General features: G+C 36.0%; 1 protein-coding gene across 1 annotated transcript; it reads right to left on the bottom strand.

Moving 5' to 3' along the window:
* Positions 1-15,362, bottom strand: LOC114520909 (coatomer subunit beta-like). Its single transcript, XM_028541258.1, has 25 exons — positions 15,157-15,362; positions 12,509-12,738; positions 12,362-12,424; positions 11,928-12,034; positions 11,672-11,786; positions 10,847-10,939; positions 10,363-10,500; positions 9,667-9,786; positions 8,900-9,157; positions 8,205-8,350; positions 7,716-7,812; positions 7,240-7,294; positions 6,383-6,491; positions 6,132-6,252; positions 5,207-5,278; positions 4,129-4,284; positions 3,437-3,526; positions 2,856-2,936; positions 2,632-2,776; positions 2,072-2,139; positions 1,890-1,941; positions 1,338-1,483; positions 1,023-1,112; positions 396-551; positions 1-165 (listed from the first exon to the last, which is right to left on the bottom strand). Exons 1-25 carry the CDS (start codon positions 15,248-15,250, stop codon positions 103-105), a joined length of 2,865 nt encoding a protein of 954 aa, XP_028397059.1. The 5' UTR covers positions 15,251-15,362; the 3' UTR covers positions 1-102.
* Between the last annotated feature and the right edge of the window lie 2,807 nt (positions 15,363-18,169).

The following is an 18,169-nucleotide window of genomic DNA, read 5'->3' as shown; positions in this document are numbered from 1 at the left end:
TTGATCAACGGAGATTGAAATTTATTTTGACTTGACTATTTTGATTTATTTAAACTTCGACTTAATTCATTTGAAAATAAGGGTATATGGCTTATATTGTTTCTAGTTTGCAGACTGTTTCTTCTGAGAAAGATTAATCTTGTCGCCAAGACTCAAAGCCATACCCTGAAAGAATATAAAACCTTGTTATTAAGCAATTTTGCTATGAATAATATATAGAACAATGCATGTGGGCCATTAAAGAGTGGGAAGCGTTTTCACTTTTCGCGACGAATTTTTTCGCAAACCAATCCCATCACCGGATTTTAGTTATCGCTTCGAGTCGCGCATATAAATTCGCCTATAGAGGAATACGGGTTTAAGATATCACCCACAGAAAATCGTAGATCACAAACCTGACTTTTGGCTCGAATACGTATATGGCCAGTCACCGCCGCGTCAGGACCTTGGTCGACAGGAACCTCAATGCTGACATTCGCCAATGCATCTTCGCCAAAAATACTGCGAGCGTAGAGATTCGCTGCCATAAAACCACAGTCGCCTGATAGTGCCTGATGTAAAATAAAAACGATGCAATCTTCGTATTTGCGTCTTCACACTTTTAAAAAAATCTTAAAGCTACATAGTAAAAAAAAGTCCTGATCAGGGACGGACTGACAATTTTCGGGCCTTGGTTTTGAGCTATCATGCAGGCTAACATGTACGTCTTAACGCCGATGTACGTCCTTTTGTACGTGTGCGCAAATAGAGTTATAGTGTAATGAAATATTACTTTTGCTGCTCATTGCTTAACATAACGTTAAAGTAGAATTACAAATTTGCAATTTGACTTTAAAAAAATCATGAACGTCCTCAAATAATATAAATTCGAAATTCACACGCATTCAATTATCATTTTTTGAATGTTTCTTACAAAAGTAAAGAGCTCTGTTCAGTTGATATTCCGGGCCCACGGGGGAAACCTCAGTTTACGCCCGAATCACTAACAACTCAGCCTGCCCCAGGTCCTAATCAAGCCTCACCTTCTCTGGTGTCAAGAGCTTCATGTTTGTGCAGCTGATAAGGTGCTCGATGTATTCTCGTAAATCCTTGATGTTTGTATTGACCGTTACCTATACGATCGATGAAAAAATAAAAATTATTCCGCTTTATTGAGCCATCGCAGCTGACATCACAAGTGCATATTTGCATAGCTGTTTACTCTTTTACAGAAGATTTGTAAAGTTGCAAGGGTTTACCAAGTCGGGGGACGTTCCCTCCCAGAATTGATGCCTTTGTTTGCTGATACCACATGCTGTAGAATAATTCATATTAAAACAGTTGCGGTAGTAGTATACCTTGTTCTCCCACTCGAACTCTGCCCACATCTGTCTGAACTCGGTGTCAGTGCACGAGGCAGGAAGGATGTAATCCATAATATCAATATGTATGTCATTGAGAACAACGCAATTACGATCACCAGAGCCACCCGAAATATCATAAACTTGAAGGAAAAGAAAAAAACCCATTCTAAAATGATCTAAAGCTTCTACTACACAATCCTTTGCAAGCAGACAATTTGATGAAATAAAAAACGAAACAAACTCCGAAAAACATCAGTTTGCAAATTCAAGATTAGAGTTATCAAACTAATCTTGTTGAACTAAACAAGGTCATCTAATTTGGTCAATAAATTGTAAGATCGTTTCCACACCAGACAATCGTGTTCGTACATTAATACTGTCAAAAATGCTATATCATTAGAGGGGAATATCAAACATATTCAATAAATACGAGCACCAGAATGAATTTGCAAAGGCTATCGCATACAGATCAGGGTCGTTTCAAGACGAAACGATCGTTCTAAAATGAAACGTTTTTTTGACGTTTGAAGAAGAACAACGTCTCACCAATATTTCCAAAGATTATGCCATTTTCAGTGGATGCCACCTTGACACTTGCCTGTAAAAATTGTATTCATATTGAGAATTTAAAGTGTGAAGATTCTTCGTATGATACTTATCTGAACACGTTAACTTGTCATGCTGTGGCAATTTGAGACATACGTGTTGTTCGCAGGACGTATAATTACCTTTATGTTGGAGAAGTCGTGTGGGCCTAATAAGATAGGAGTTGGTTTCTCTACCAGCTTTAAATCACCTAAAGAACGTCAAGAAGAACGATGAAGGTAAGTTACAGTCAATAATATGCACAAAGCCTTGTTTACATTTTGAATCATCATGTTTCTAAAAATCTCAAGAATCGAAAACTGTAGGAATATTTAACACTATTTCAGTTCTAAATGAATATGAGCAGAAAGGTTTAAAAATTAATTTGAACAAATTTCAGCAATTTTAAATCAAGTAGTCTACTAACTCGAGTTTAAATTTAAAATTTTCAAACGAAAATTGTTTGAATGGCTCTTCCAAAAGCAGTATAGGTTTGATTCAAAGTTTTATAATCGAATATGGTTCCTCGCCTGGCACGTCAAAGATAATTTATTTTCTATATTTTTGCTACAAAAACTAAATTTTTATGGTGAAATGCAAAATACAATTCATTTACATTCACACACAACCAGCATGAACCTAAAGCGCCCAACCATATACACATGCAAAAGTTATGTTCCAGCATGAAGATAAATGAACTCACCGAGAGTCGCAAGCTCTAATACAACATTCTGTAAAGTGTCAGATGTTTGATTGACAACCAACACATCAAGGACGATGTCGTACTGATTGACATTAACGTACGCCTCGGCAAATACTGGATCTGAGAAACCGGTTAGCTGCGTCACCTAAATTGAAACATGCGCTTGTTTAGGTACAACTGTATCATCAACATAAAATAGGAAATTCAAACGCTTTCTCTACTACCTTATTCAATTTCGAATTCTTCGCATCCTCCTCTTGTTTGTCAAGACCAACAGCTTGAGATAGCGTTTGATCGTAGCGATCCTATAAAAAGTTTTTCCAAACAGTGACATTGAAACAAATAGGTATTTCTATATTGAACTATAGCTACCACATTAGGAACTGTTCAAACAATCCAATTTTGATGGATACAATTCATTTCTGACGGATAGTATTGTATGTTATTGATAAATTGCTTTGGATTTAGGCAATATTGATTCTTCCCCTGCAAGTAAACAGGTTATAAAAAATACACTAGATGTGGATTGGATCCGACAAAATTGGATCTTGTTGACAGACTTTACAGAGATCATTTTGTATTTTGGGAACGAAGCGAGCACTGAACTTTAAAATGTACCGACAATTGAAAATTGACGGGTTAATGGGTTTTGGCCAGGAATATTTGTTATTGTATGTCGTGTTACAGGTAAAATGGAAGTAAAGAAATGTGCTATTTCGTTATTTGCGAATATTTCGAGGCCTATAAGCCTATAGTCTGAAATATCACAGAATATCTCGGAACATCATCATGAAGGAAGATGTACCTCAAGAATTTCATTTTCAGCCGTTGCAAGTAGCTGCATAAACGCAATTGGGTCATCAGCTTGGACACTGATGGGTTTCCTCTCGGCTGCCTAGAAAACATACGATTGAAAATAGAAGGTAAAACTGTGATTATGACTTACCAATCAACTTATTACCTTACCAATTACCTTTTTAATACTAAGATGGTCTACTCTGAGTTACCAACTGGGCATCTGAAAAAGTTAGTTTTCAGACCAATTTTTCAGCTCGCTCGGTTGGTAACTCAAAGTAGCACCATATCACAATATTAAAAAGGTAATTTCGGATGTAAATCACAAAACCACATACAAGTTCCATTTAGGATGTTATGTTTATGATATGATGTTTCTACGTCTACGTTAAAGTTTATACGTATCTCAGTTAGATTGACATATAATTTATAAGTAGCTAAATTCATATTAACAGGAGAAGATAGGATTATCTGGAAGTAAAGAAATTTGCATTTTGGATTTCGACAGAATCTGGGACAATAAAGCTTGATGTTTGAGCTAATGAAATATAAATCTCAGGATTCTGATGATTTGTGTTTTAATGCAAATAAGAAGTCTTTGTATGAGACATCATTTCTGCCTAATTTTAGCCAGTTGTTACACACATTTAACGATGAGTGGACACAAGTACATACAGTAGTTCTCGAGATAAACGGTCTTACTTTACTGCTGACTTCCGTGTCTTGTTTGTTCGACTCGAGCATGTTTGACAGGGAACGTCGACATTCCACGGTGAAAATGTCTTTCATTAAACCCGTGCGGTTTGCCAACACTCGTAGACACAACGAAATTCTGTCGACATCGTCGTCCGTTATAGACTGATAAAAAGATAACAAACATGTTAATCGAATTCGTCTTTCCCTAATCAAGAGCCACGACTTCTTGGTAAAGTGATCCAAGTCCTCGTAATTGATGAGAAAACCCAGCAAATTCAAATATGATTGCACTTTTCATTCAGCACCAAGATTTTTTTTCATATAACTACATCGTTAACAAGCAATAGAATAGCTACAATCTTGGCAAAAATTATTGTGAACAGCGCGCGCGCAAGTCAAAATACATGCTTTGCTCTATCACATTCTGGCAGAAACAGCATTTCGCATCCCCCCCGCACCCCTTTTCAATGTTGAATGGTTAATACAATAGTTAAGGTATAGGTTTGTGAAGTGCATTATCAAAGTCAACATCGTACGGGGGAGCAGGGGTTCAAAACATGCCAAGGTTTGCATAAGAATATTAATATTTTAGTTCTCCACTAGTTGTCCACATAATTTTTGCCTAGATTGTAGGTCCCTGTGCAACTCCGGAAAACCATGCACTTCTAAACCTTTTGAAGACTGCAGAGAGCTTAATGAAACATGAAACGAAGATAATATTCTTGTAAGTTGCATGGTGACATCATGATTATAAGTAAATTATCTTGCAGGTACACCACGTAAGTATTTAATCCTGCAAAGCTTTCGGTCCGTTAACCCGGACCTTCATCAGTGCAATTACTTGAAAACACATTTACACGTCACTTAAATATCACGTTCATCGTGATATTTAAGTGACGCGTAAATTCCGAGTTGCCGTTTCCCAGAAACTCTATATAATACTTATAATACTGTCGTTAAACATGTACTATCAACGATAGGTTGTAGAAATTAATTTTGGATAACATTTTGGAACGCCGCAATTGGAAGTCGTGGAAAAATCATGTCAACCTTCCTTTACATCACTCGCGCATGCAAATTGTACCTTCTTAGACAGTCCAGACTTTCCAAGATGAAGAATGCTGGCCATGACCAACATGGATTGGGCACAGAATATCTAGAAAAACACACACGCAAATTTAGTGTGGAAGTTGCGGTAAAACCAACAAGATATTGTGCACAACGTGGATATTATCTCAATACGTTCTAATTCATAAATCGATATTAGATAAGTTTCGCCGACTGACACGAGCTAATATCAGTTCTCTAGGAAGTAATGTCACCAAAGCTCGCAATGTTATAAATTACGACGTATTTTCCACACCTTCCCCACGGGTGATGAGGGGGTCAGCGCTCTGCCAAAACTGTATGGCATATTCGGAGTGGGGGAGGGGCTAACCCCCCTAAATAAGTCTTTGAAATTGAACAATCAAGTGATTCAATTTTCAAAGTAACTATTTTTTGAAAATGCGTTTGATGCGGGTGCTTTACGGCTGGAATATTTTGGTGCTACGACATGTGGACAGCAATCTGTTTGAAGGAAATAATCTTCACCGAAGCCCATTTCATTTTTGGGAAAAAGTTCATTTATTACAGATGGTTGGTTTGATGATATCGCATTCAATTCTCCAGGAAGGTCCAGGAATGCCTACATTGCACCGTACGTATATAAATATATTTGTTCTGAAGTCAAAAATAAAGCAGTAGCACTTATCAATGTAGACGATCTCCCGGTTACCCCACAAAATCGCGATTTGTCAACCTTTTATTCCTACGTGTAATGTACCCGGCAAACAGGGGGCAGTTCGTCCGAGTTTCACTTTTCCTAATGATTTAAGCTTTCACTTGATTTCTTCGCCCATAAGTAATACACATCAGAACCCCCCGCCCCACTACATTGGTAGTACGCCCTGAATCTACGGCACTACACCCTGGATCCTTTCCATATTCATTCCGCACATTTTACGTACGTTTTGTTTCTTTTTATCTGCAACAAGTCCGATGTACCGCAGGGCAACTTTGGTCAAGGTACCGGCCAAGGCTGCACCGACGAAGAACTCGCCATCCAAAAGATATTGACGTAAAGGAGGCCTGCCGATGCGAAGGAAAAAACGGTGTATTATTGGCGATGTACTATTAAGACTTACACAACCCATTATACAACAGAGTACAGACTAGCACATTACAGCAGTAAAATCAAGGAAATGAAATACATTCGTACCTGACTTCCTCCCGTGAACCAGGAGCACTGACAAATACACTCTCGGTGGCATAAGTACCATCCGCGGTCACTCTCGTTTTTGTTGTTGTCGTTCCTTGCTCCTGGTTTTCTAATAAAGTATATTTTACAACCTTCAAACTGGAGGTATTCGTAACGATATGAAAAAACACAAATTATTAGGCGCCACCGCAAGGTTGTGAACACAGAATAGGTATCTAAAGATTGTCCTGAAGAAACTAACAATATCAAAGGATTGTTTTAATGAAACTAATGATATCAAAGTATTGTCTTAAAGGAGACTGGAGATAGTCAAAGCATGGTCATGAAGAAATCAAAGATATCAAGCCATTGATCTGAAAAAACTACAGATAATCAAAGCATGGTTCCGAAGAATCAAAGATATAAAGCCATTGATCTGAATAGACTGGAGATAATCAAAACTTAGTTCCGAAGAATCAAAGATATAAAGCCATTGATCTGAAGAGACTGGAGATAATCAAAGCTTGGTTCAGAAGAATCAAAGATATCGATTAAAGCATTGATCTGAAGACACTAGAATTAAATAATCAAAGCATGATTCAGGAAGTCGAAGATACCAAAGAATTATTCTAAAGGAACTATCACAGAAGATATCAAAGCATTGTCTTGAGGAGACTTGAATTGAATGACTTTGGATTTGTAATAATGCCTGGCAGAATATAGAAGTCTCACAACAGACACCCAGCTACCAGCTTCATGGGCAAGTTAGCGACTTTAAGAGTCTCACTTGATAAAAACTCATCATTCCTTAATACGCACTTAAGGTTTCGAAAAGATAACCTTCATTGAATCAGCTGTATATAACTAAATTGACTAACCTTCAGTTTGTTCGACGCCGGCAGCCTTCCTGAGCTCATCGTCAACGATTGGCACCTAATGAATCATTATATATTATTCATTAAATCATGAAACCAGTTGAGCGCGCTACCAATGAAAAGCTTACGTTTGCTCATCAAATAACTCTAGGGACAGCTGCGTCGATTATATTAATCTACGGCGCGGACGTGACATAAAAACTGCTACTAGTGTTAGGAAACCAGTATTAATTTGTTTTACATACGGCTCTGACTTTGTTTATCAAAAGGAGTCTATAATTTACATCCCTGTTGGGAAACTGTGGAAATTAGAGCAGTATTACTTCACGTCCGCGTCGTAGAGTTGGTGAATCTTAAACTCGCTATTATTCATGCCTTAGTCAAGTAGTGGAATTATCGTAATAATCAAGTAGTGGAATTATAACGATTAAAGTTCTTTGATGTTCACTTGTATTTGGTTAGGAAATGCATACGGATACCTCGCCAAGGGAGGTCTTAATAACATCCATGACGCTGGTCAAATCGCTTTCATTCTCGCAATATTCTCCCAATATCCACAACGCATGGCGATGGATTCTAGTAAAAGCAACAACATAGAACTTATTCCTTTGAACAAATGGGACTAAGTCAGGGCAGTGAGGAAATGATATAACTGGAGAAATCTCCAGTATTAATCTGCAGCTAGTTCGTCCATTACTTTTGTTTTTAAAACGAAATATTGAAAATCATAACGAACAACAAATATTTTTATTTGCCACATCAATATTTTATTTTCGGAATTTTTCTTAGTAGTGCAGTTCACTCACATTGGAGGGCGGGGAGTACAAACTGTTCTAAGAGGTGAGAATTTTCCAAAAGGGATGTGAACTAACCACCAAGAGAATCCGGCCACTGGCATATTGAGGTCAGCATAATTAACAAATTAAAGGAGGGGGGGGGGGGTTAAAGTTTTAAAAAACATCACTCACTTCACACTCTTGATTTGAGAAAATGTCTCCAATAGTTTCTCGACGATGACAGGCTTAAGGTTCGGGAAACGCTGTACAGCTTCACGAACGAAGACCAGCACATCCAAGGCAGCCTGCTCGTTTGAATCGCCCAAGAATTCCATCAACTATGGAGGAAAAAATCTGATAAGCTAGACGGAACAAGCTAATGTCAGGGGCTATCTCAAATGTCGTGAACATTCCTCATTACTTGATCTGCTATCCAGCCTTTTTCACATTATTAATTTTGATAACAGCATTCTGAAGATTACACGCGGAATGCAAGCACAAAACATGCGATTGTTTATGCCTTTATTAGTATAGCTCTAAAAAGTTCATCGCGACATTCTCAAGTGCTTTTGTCGCGTACATACTCCGATGTTATTGACCGTTGCTAGCCTATACTGTGCTTTTACGAGAAATTGATACAAAGAGTATCGATCTTCATAACTTTCGGGGTATTTTTTTCGTCTTTATATTTACAATATTTCGTGCTACTGTTCCAAGCTATGGTAAAACAAACAGGTTTAAATGACCGTTTCAAAATGTGGTCCAATACGCTATGGCTTTATCAGGTCCAAGCTAGGAACTAACAATGGGCAAAAGTAATAATAATAATAAAGTTACAAATACATATATAACTTCATCTCATAATCAGAATTTTTGTATATACTTACAACGGGGACCACGGACTCTGCGACGTCCGGGAATTTTACGCTGCACGCATGCAGAGTGCGGACCAGGACCTGCCGGTAATTTCCGGAATCTTCCGTCGTGCTTTCCTCGGTGTGAGTTTTCGTGATTTCTTTTTTCAGAATCATGACAACCTCACTGATGTTTCTCGTGTTGACGACTTCAAGGACTAGGTCGAGGGTCTTCTTACGAACCTCGAGGTCAGGCGACGCAAGCACTCGTAGAATATCCATAACTAATTCCTATAAGTATGCACGGAAGTGAAATATGTAGTAAAATATGTGCAAGTTGGTAGTTTTACGAAGTAACAAATGTTCCCATGTTGTGGTTCTGTTGTATCGGTATGATCCTGGCTCCTAGCAGTCACTCGTATGCGGGAAACTGGGGAAACTAGGAAAAGTGGTCTTTCAGTGCTGGTAAATTTTGTAATAAATAGCAAAGTTTTCTCAACTTATTAATATCGTTTCAGTTTATAGAGTTCACTGATATGCATCCTTTCTCAAGGCCCTGTTACACGGGGCAATTTTTCTTGCAACTTGTAATGCTATTCTTCTTTTGAGAGGCGTAAATTTGGAAACTATCGAACTTTTGTCTTTATTACAATCCATGGCGCTTTTTACACTTATATTTTGAAGCCTTTTCACTAATTTACATCTCTTAAAAGTAGAATTGCATTGCAAGTTGCAAGAAAAATTGCACCGTGTAACATGGCCTTCAATGAAGAGGAACAAATTATCAAGGTATCACCGACCTGTATAATTTTCTCATGAGATGGATTCTGTTGTAAGGCAATGAGTCGATCAAGAACAATCAGCTTCACATTGTTGTCACTTTCTTTCACAATCAGTTCAATATAACAGGTCGCTGCAGCCTGTAAATATAGTTAAAGCTTATTTCCCATACCATAACCCTTCAATAAATATGAAATAATGTACGCCGGGAACACTAATGCGATTAGCCAACAAGCTGTGTATGCAGAAGTATAGAGTAGTAGTCTCCACTTCACAAATGAGGATATGTCCGTTCAAAATTAAGCCAGGGGCCGGTTGTATCAAGTGCGTTTAGCTTAAACGTGGATAACTCAAAATTAAATAACACACTCTTACATCACACTTGAATGAGTCAACTTGACTATTATGCACTGAATATGTAGTTGTAAACAGCATCGTTGTATTAAGGTTAAAAACATTTAGTTTGCTTGTTGAATAAAACGATAGACTTGCTTTCTATTTTGAACTTAACCACCGTTTAAGCTTAACGGGCTTGATACAACCGCCTCCAGGAGCCTAGGGAAGAAATATTAGTTATATGCTTGTTCGCCGTGGAAAGGTAAATGCAAACGCTTCAAAAATGCTGGTTAGGAAACACCGCTTTGGCGATTTTTAACACGCTTTGGCAAATCTTCCTATTGGATATAAAGATAAGAGGAACAATAACATTTGCCTACCTTGATGGCAGTGGGTGCAGAAGATAGAGTGACCAATGTACCGGCGGCTTCGTAGCGTACTGCAGGTGATGACGAATTTAGGAGATTGTAAATACATCTGATGAACCTCGCACGTTCATTAGGATTGGCACGACACACCTGGAACACAAGAAATAACAATGAAATACAAATAAATTAAGCAGTGGCCGCGTATCACTTCATTAATTTAACTCGTTTCTGATTTGAGTAAAAAGTTGACCACTAAAACGTTCGCTTTCCGAACTGAGAAATGAAAAGCTATACATTATACAATGCAAGCATGTTTGTTATAAAGTACACGAAACCCGGCAAATGTAATAATATTATGATTACAAAAGATGATTAATTTATTCCTGTTGCATGACCAATTGTAAAGGCCGCAGTTTGTATAATAATACTTCTCAGATGTAGCGCGCAGTTTCCTATACATTGTATATACCAATTCCGTGATATTTTTTAAACCAACCTTGTAGATCAACTCGACGATAACCAGCTGTAATATGTCACCAAAACTATTGACTTGATCGATACATGTGCTCAAGTAGTCTAATGCACGGTCCTGGAGCGAATCAAAATCACAAATAAATAAACTAATAACGATTCTTACACAAATTACAGTATGCAGAATAATATGAATGTCCGTTTAACATGACGCTTAATTTAGCATTGAATAGCGCTGTCTACTGTATTTATAAACTTGAAAAAAAAACCTTTTTGCATTTCTGTTAGAACGTTTATGTGAAAAAAATTGTATCATTTTAAAAAAGAACGGAAATATGGCAAGTAAAATATGCACACTGATAACTAACGTAAGCTTCTTTATATAAGTTTAATTCCCAACTGTGAAACAAAAGTACACATTTTTACATGTGAAATAACATTACACATTTCTACATAGACCACTTATAACCACACAAAAATAAATGTCGAAAAATTTCAAAAAAGTTTACATTCACTCTGAGTAGATGAAATTACGTCCGACTGTGGAGTCCGCAGCCTTGGTATAGTGGTGGGAAGGATAAAATGATGACATATGGATACTATAACGTTTAAAACTTTATGCAAAGGTTGTCAAACATAAAATGTGGAATTCCATACAAAATGTTCTTGAATGCAGTATAAGTGATAAAATCAGAAAAAAATGAAAGAATTTATAGTACTGTACAATTATAATAATACATCCCACCCATGTATTTTCTTGGTAGATTTACAATAATCTCAAGTGTTTTGTACATACATGGGGAATACATGCACTGCCGCTGAATTCCAGACAATAACTGAATAACCCTACCTGATCAACATGAATAAGCATCATAAAGGCATTTCTCTTGCAAGAAGCATCCTGTTCTTGCTCAAGGAAGGTGTGCACCAACTCTGGGGCATCAGGAATCAAGAAATTGAAATTTCTACAAGTACATAAGAAACAATTCTATAGGAGCTTGTTACTTTAATACCTGGAATTTGCCTTATTTTAGCCAAAGGGTGGTTTCTTTTGTATTTGTGAAACATTTGTCTCTTATTATCTACATTTATATGCAATTTCATACTTGTATATTGTGTAAATGGCCATCACAGCATTTCGCCTCACATAGCAGTGGCGATGTTCCAGACAAGATCGTATTGTTGGCATCAAAGGTTCCAGCAACTCTGCTTGCTACAAAAACAAAACAGTGTCACACATGAGAAAGTTTTAACATTTAAAATTTTAAGATAATTTTAACAAGGCATCCAGAAAGAACATCCAGAGTAAAGGACTTTAAAAAACTCTAAATTTCCTTTTTGCCACCAACTTAATTAAATGTAAAAAACAATCAGCCTTGCCAATTAAGATTTGTCAAAAGGATTGACTGTCTGTGTTGTATGTACCTTAATTACTCTTTCAGGTAGTCTCAATGAATAGTCTCAGTACAGATATTAAAAGATTAAAATTCACAATAATTATAATATATAATTATATTGACTTTGGTAAATCAATACCAACCTTCAGTTTGCAAAGAAACCGCAGTGTTGATCCTCGGATAAATTCATTAGGATGTTGAAGATCCTGTAATAAAAAAAAAAAAGTGAGTGTAATCTTTTTTAGTTTATAGCTAATTCCTAGAAAGTTTAAAATATAATAAACATTTACCTTCCGATAAGCGTCACAGACTAAGATCATCTCTTGTAGCAGTTTGCCATCTGGACCAAGTTTTGGGACAATCTCCCAGAAAATCAACAACAATTTCTTAATCATGTGATTATGAGATGGCAGTACAAATCGTATAATGACCATAAGAAGCCCTGGCATTTTATCACCATTCAGAATCTGATAAATCACTCTCTTGAGAGCTTCAGTTTTCACCTTCACATCACCTTTTTCTAATGGTCAAAAAAACAATGAATTAGTCCCTAATGTACAAAAAGGTTTAACATCAAAAAGAAATTTTCATGACACTCAGGCTTAAACTGGGCTTTACCTACAGTGGCGGGTCTAGGGGTGGGCAGAATAAATTACTACAGTTTAAAATCGGAATGGCATTGGCAGATTTTAATGTAAAAATATTACATATTAGTATAATAAGTAATCAAATTTAAGAGCAATAATAATTTAGAAGCAATAATAATATAAATATTATATATATATATATATATATATATATATATATATATATGTATATATATATATATATATATATATATATATATATATATATATACATATATATTTCAATAATATAATATAATAATATAAATATTACATATAAATATTTCAAATTTTGAATATGATTTTGGTACAATAATGGCAATGAAAAAGCTTATTGGGCAAATTTGATTAGAACGCAAAGCAGATGCTTTTCCAGTGATATAATATTTAGAAAGTTGCGGAACTGACAATTAAAACTTTTTATAAACCACTTCAACACACAGTTTTCACTGCTACAAAGGTCAACAATTTCTTTAAATCTATCAAATTTCAATTAAATTAAATTCAAAAGTCTTAATTAGAATACTCAAAAGAAACGTTTGAGTTTACATAGATTTTTACCTGTTTACATCATTATAAGTATTTACATCAATTAAAAGTATAGAATTTACAATCTCTAGGATATAAGAATAAATAGGAACTATGATATAATAACCAAAGTTCTAGAATAAAAGCGTAGATAATTTATATAAAATTAAATAAGCATTTATTTATAATTTATATAAAATTAAATAAGCATCTATTTATAAAAGCAATTTTGAATCTCTCTGGTTTAACTATTAACTTGCTAGGTAAAAGTTTATGTAAAGAATTCTTTTTATCTTCCACAATTCTTGACCATAACTTTTTGTCTATGTTCGTTATTGTTATTTTAAAATCTGATTTGTTGCTAACACAACCATTTCTGTAAGCATGATTAACAAACTTATCAATCTGGCTTATATATTTGTTGTATGATGCCCCACCCCAAACTTCAACTCCAAATAAAAAGAGAGAGAATAAGACTATTGAAAAGAAGTTCCAATTGATGCATAGAAAACCCATAATATTTGCACACTCTTAGAATATACATTATCCCATTTTCCAGGTATCTCTTCTATCCCGACACCCCATAATTTTAGCCATTCTTTCCGTACCATTGATGGAATTTCATCTGGGGGAGGGGAAGACACCTTTCAATGAACTATCATTTCATAGGTTTTACTCATGTTTAGAGACATTCAGTTCTCAGTTGACCATAGTTTCATATTATCCACTTCATCCTCAGCTGAATCTTCATAATCATAAACTGGGGCTATTATTGTGATATTGTCAGCAAATTTAGATAAATCATTGGAGAGATTTACCAGTTGTAACAACATAAACCTTTACTCTCTGTTTACCGTTGTTTAAAAAGTCAATCATCCAATTTATAAAGTATGGATCGATAGGTATTTTCTTGATTCTATTAAACAATATATTGTGTGGGACACTATCAAATGCCCTACTAAAGTCAATGAGATTACTCTAACTGATTTTGCACCTTCATCAAGACTTTTTAAACACATATGTTGATATTATATCAGGGCCATGGTTGAATTGTGTCCTTTTTTATATGCGAATTGATCGTCTCCAATCAGAAATTATCAGAAACTTCACTTTGATACACATATTTTTTAAATAAACACATGATAATATTTGTTAGAGAGATAGGTCTTAGTTGGGAACAGGAATTAATTGAGTTTTCTTTTGGACTAGGTATCACATTGATCAGCAATTTTCCAAGCATTCAGAATCTTCTCTCTTCAAAGAAGTATTGAATATTCTCATTATCAAAGGAGTCAATATCACTGCATACGTCTTCCAAAACCAGAACGGTATATCACCTGGTCCAGCAAAAAATTGAGCACCATGTCTGGTGTGTTTTGCTGCAATAGTGCCTTTGATTTATTGTTTATATGGAAACTGAATAGCACAGCCACATTTGGAAAATTCACTATTTTAAACCACATTATTTAAGCCACATCTTATTGAAAACTGGCTAAACCCCCAGAATGGTCTAATTCCATGTAAAAGATATGCACACTGCACAGAATATCACAATATGCATCCTGGTTTACAATACAGTGAATACACTAAATGATTTCAAAAGTCCTTAATCATCTACCTGATGACTGAGAATATCTAATACTCCTTAGATCTGTTTTGAGGCTATGAACCGTCGTATTATGAGCTTGAAGAAGCATAGCATGTAGAAATGCTATGAGCTACAAATGGCGTTAATGGCCCCTTTGGTATAAAAATGCAGAGATTCGATATCATTAAAAACTTACCTAAATCGTCTTTGAGTTTCTGCTCTGACCAGGGTTCAAGATCACTGGGCACGTTAATCAGCGTGTAACACGGCATCTCTGCTAAAGTACTCATGGTTTCTGAGATTTATTAGAGAACAGCACAAATATGAAATACTTTGGGAAATCTTTGATCTACGAGACAAGTAAACGTGTCATACAATTTTTTTAGGTGTTCGATCCCAAATTATTTCCATCCTTCACATTGATCTGACGTCATCACTCGAACTCGATTGAATGAACTAGTGAACTTTGGTTACCTAAATAAACTATATTGCCGAAAACCCTCCTTAGTGGTTAGTCTAATCTCAAAACGTATCCTTAACTAAAATTTTATCAATGTGAAAACTGATTTGGAAGAGCTCTGTTAAAGTCTTGAAGAGCAAAGTTGAAAATTAAGGTTTTGCGTAACATCAGTTTGGCAGATGGGACCAAGTGAGTCAAAGAACCATTCACGCAACTGACCTCTGTAAATTCAGGTGTGAGTGAACTCTAAAAAGATAGCTCAGTGGACTGGAACGATAACTTGGCCGCCATCTTTGAAGCCAGCACTGATGTAAATAACACTAGAGGGGTCATCGAGGAGAAATTGGAGAGCGCGTTAAGTATTCTGTTAGGTATTCTGTGCCAATGCCCAGTGTTGCCAAGTTCGGGATTTTATCCCGAGATCTCGGGATTTTTTGAAGCAGTTGGGATTTTTTTGGGATTTATTTCTCAAATGGTAATCTCGGGATTTTTTTAGGGATTTTTGGGAAAGGGAAGTTTGGAATTTGGGAAAAGATGTTTTCGTTAAATTGACAAATAAACATTTTAAAAATCCAAGGTTCGTCCGCTTGAACTTAAAATACTTACTCAAAGTCACTCAATAAAGACTATTTGTACAATCGGTTATGCAGAGAAGTACCGCTTTATAAACGCACACTGAGCGGACTGGGTACTAGGGTGCGCCAAGGCTGAGGACTGGGGTTGAAATTAGAATCTCGGGATTTTAGGGGGAATCTCGGGATATTTCAGGCGCTTACTTGGGATTTTCACAAAATTACAGTTGGCAACACTGCGGCAATGCCTCCTCTAGTGTTATTTATAATCTCTATGTGATGGCCGCCATGAAAGCCAAGAGTTGAAATTACACCACCAAAACAACGCCAGTTTTTATACACAAATCCATCTCATCTGATCATGAAGAAGAGCTTAAAACAAGCATTGACACTTAGATATTACTAACAAACAAGTTTTATGAACGTGAAAAGGTGCAAACCTATTTTTTTTGCGAGTTGAAGGCGAAGTTTTTTTTCGGCCCGTTCAAATTCTTTAAATATTTCAAGTACAAAGCTGGTACCTCGCCGGTTTTTACAGTAAGATGATGCGGATTACTTAGGTCTATCCAAAAAGAGTAAATTCGTTGTTTAAAGTTGAAGTGGTCAAATAAAAATTGCACTTTTCTGACAATTTTTTGCCAAAAAATACGATTTTTACGGAATTCTCACTCTCCCCAGTTCTTTTGAAGGCTTGATGTGCTCGCGCGGCTGCCGCCTTAATCAGCAAATTATATTCAAATCGGCTTCATCCAATGACTAGTCTTCATTGTTGAGTTATCGTTCCAGTCTTATAGAGTTCACTGGGTAGGGTATGCAACTGCCGTTTTGGTGAAATACATTTTGCTGTATAGTAGATAGCTCGAAAGTTATTAGTTTACTTCTAGCAATAGAAAAGCACCCCCCTCTCCAAAACCCTGACTTTCAGCAAAAATGTAGAATCATTTTTAGAATTTATTCATTTTTAGAGTCCAGAACACTGAGCTATATAATAATTACTGAGGAATTATTATATAGCTCAGTGGTCTAGAAGAATCCAGAAGAATCCAGAAGGCAATGCGCGATGATGCGTTGAGCCCGCGATATGCGTGGAAAGTATTGGCGGGAAAAATATGGACAACGTGGGCAAAGCTTTGTCGAGCTTGGATTTTTTCATACAATTTTAATTCCTATCTGGTATGTGACTTTGCTAACTATCTCTACGAAAAATTGTTCGTGATATGTGAAGGTACGTGTTTAATTAATGTGTACAAATTATGAATTCAAGTGAATTCTTTTTGAAGTGCATTTTGTAATTTTCTAAAATGTTTTGATGGAGGAATTTTCGGACATTACCAGTATTCGGACAGCTGAGTTTCATTACTAAATTTTCTTTCTTTAAACAAAAGGAAAAGTTCAAACAATATGTTCCGATCATTTTCTGATATGTGGCGAATTTTTTTGCGTTTTGACGTGTTTTTTTATTTGCTTTCCTCGGAGTTATGCATCTTTAGCGAAGGTAGGTCAATAATTTTTCTTAGCGAAGGTAGGTCAATAAGTTTACCGCGAGACAAATTTGTATGGACACTTCAAAAACTAATTTCTTAGGAGCCCGGTCAGCAAATATAACAATTTTTACATGAAAAGGAGTTAAAAAACCTCCTTCTTGTTTGAAGTAAATAAGTGCGACTCTTAATTTCCGGATATTTATGATGTAGTGAGATTTTGAATCTTCATGCCATTTTTGTATATCTGATATCTCGTCCATTATTCGAACACCGACGTGCTCTTAAACAAGCAATAATGCACCTCGTGGTTTTTCGTTGCAAAAAAGTTTAGGAGGATGCAAAATGATGCAAAAATATGCTTTTACGCCAATTCTTGATTATATAGTGCAATACGAGTGTATTATATAAAAGAAGAACTAGATATGGCAGCAGTGCACTCCAAAATTAGAAGTGCCATAGACATATAGACTAAATGCCAGAAGAATAACATTAGCTTTAATATTTGTTTAAAATAAATTGTTATATTTTTTCTACATTGAATTTCAATAGTTAATATCAAAATTCAGCTTACCGTCATCATTTGAGGGTATAAATTGTCCGTCCGAGAACTGGACGAACTGTCCGAAAACCGGGCATCAATATTGATGATCATATACTGTATGCAATACTTCCCCGCTTTTCTCTCACACAGAA

The sequence above is a fragment of the Dendronephthya gigantea genome, unplaced genomic scaffold, assembly GCF_004324835.1.
Source record: "Dendronephthya gigantea isolate DGI-Jeju-01 unplaced genomic scaffold, DenGig_1.0 000018F, whole genome shotgun sequence".
Lineage (NCBI taxonomy): Eukaryota > Metazoa > Cnidaria > Anthozoa > Malacalcyonacea > Nephtheidae > Dendronephthya > Dendronephthya gigantea.
This window is presented reverse-complemented; position numbering and strand designations above follow the sequence as displayed.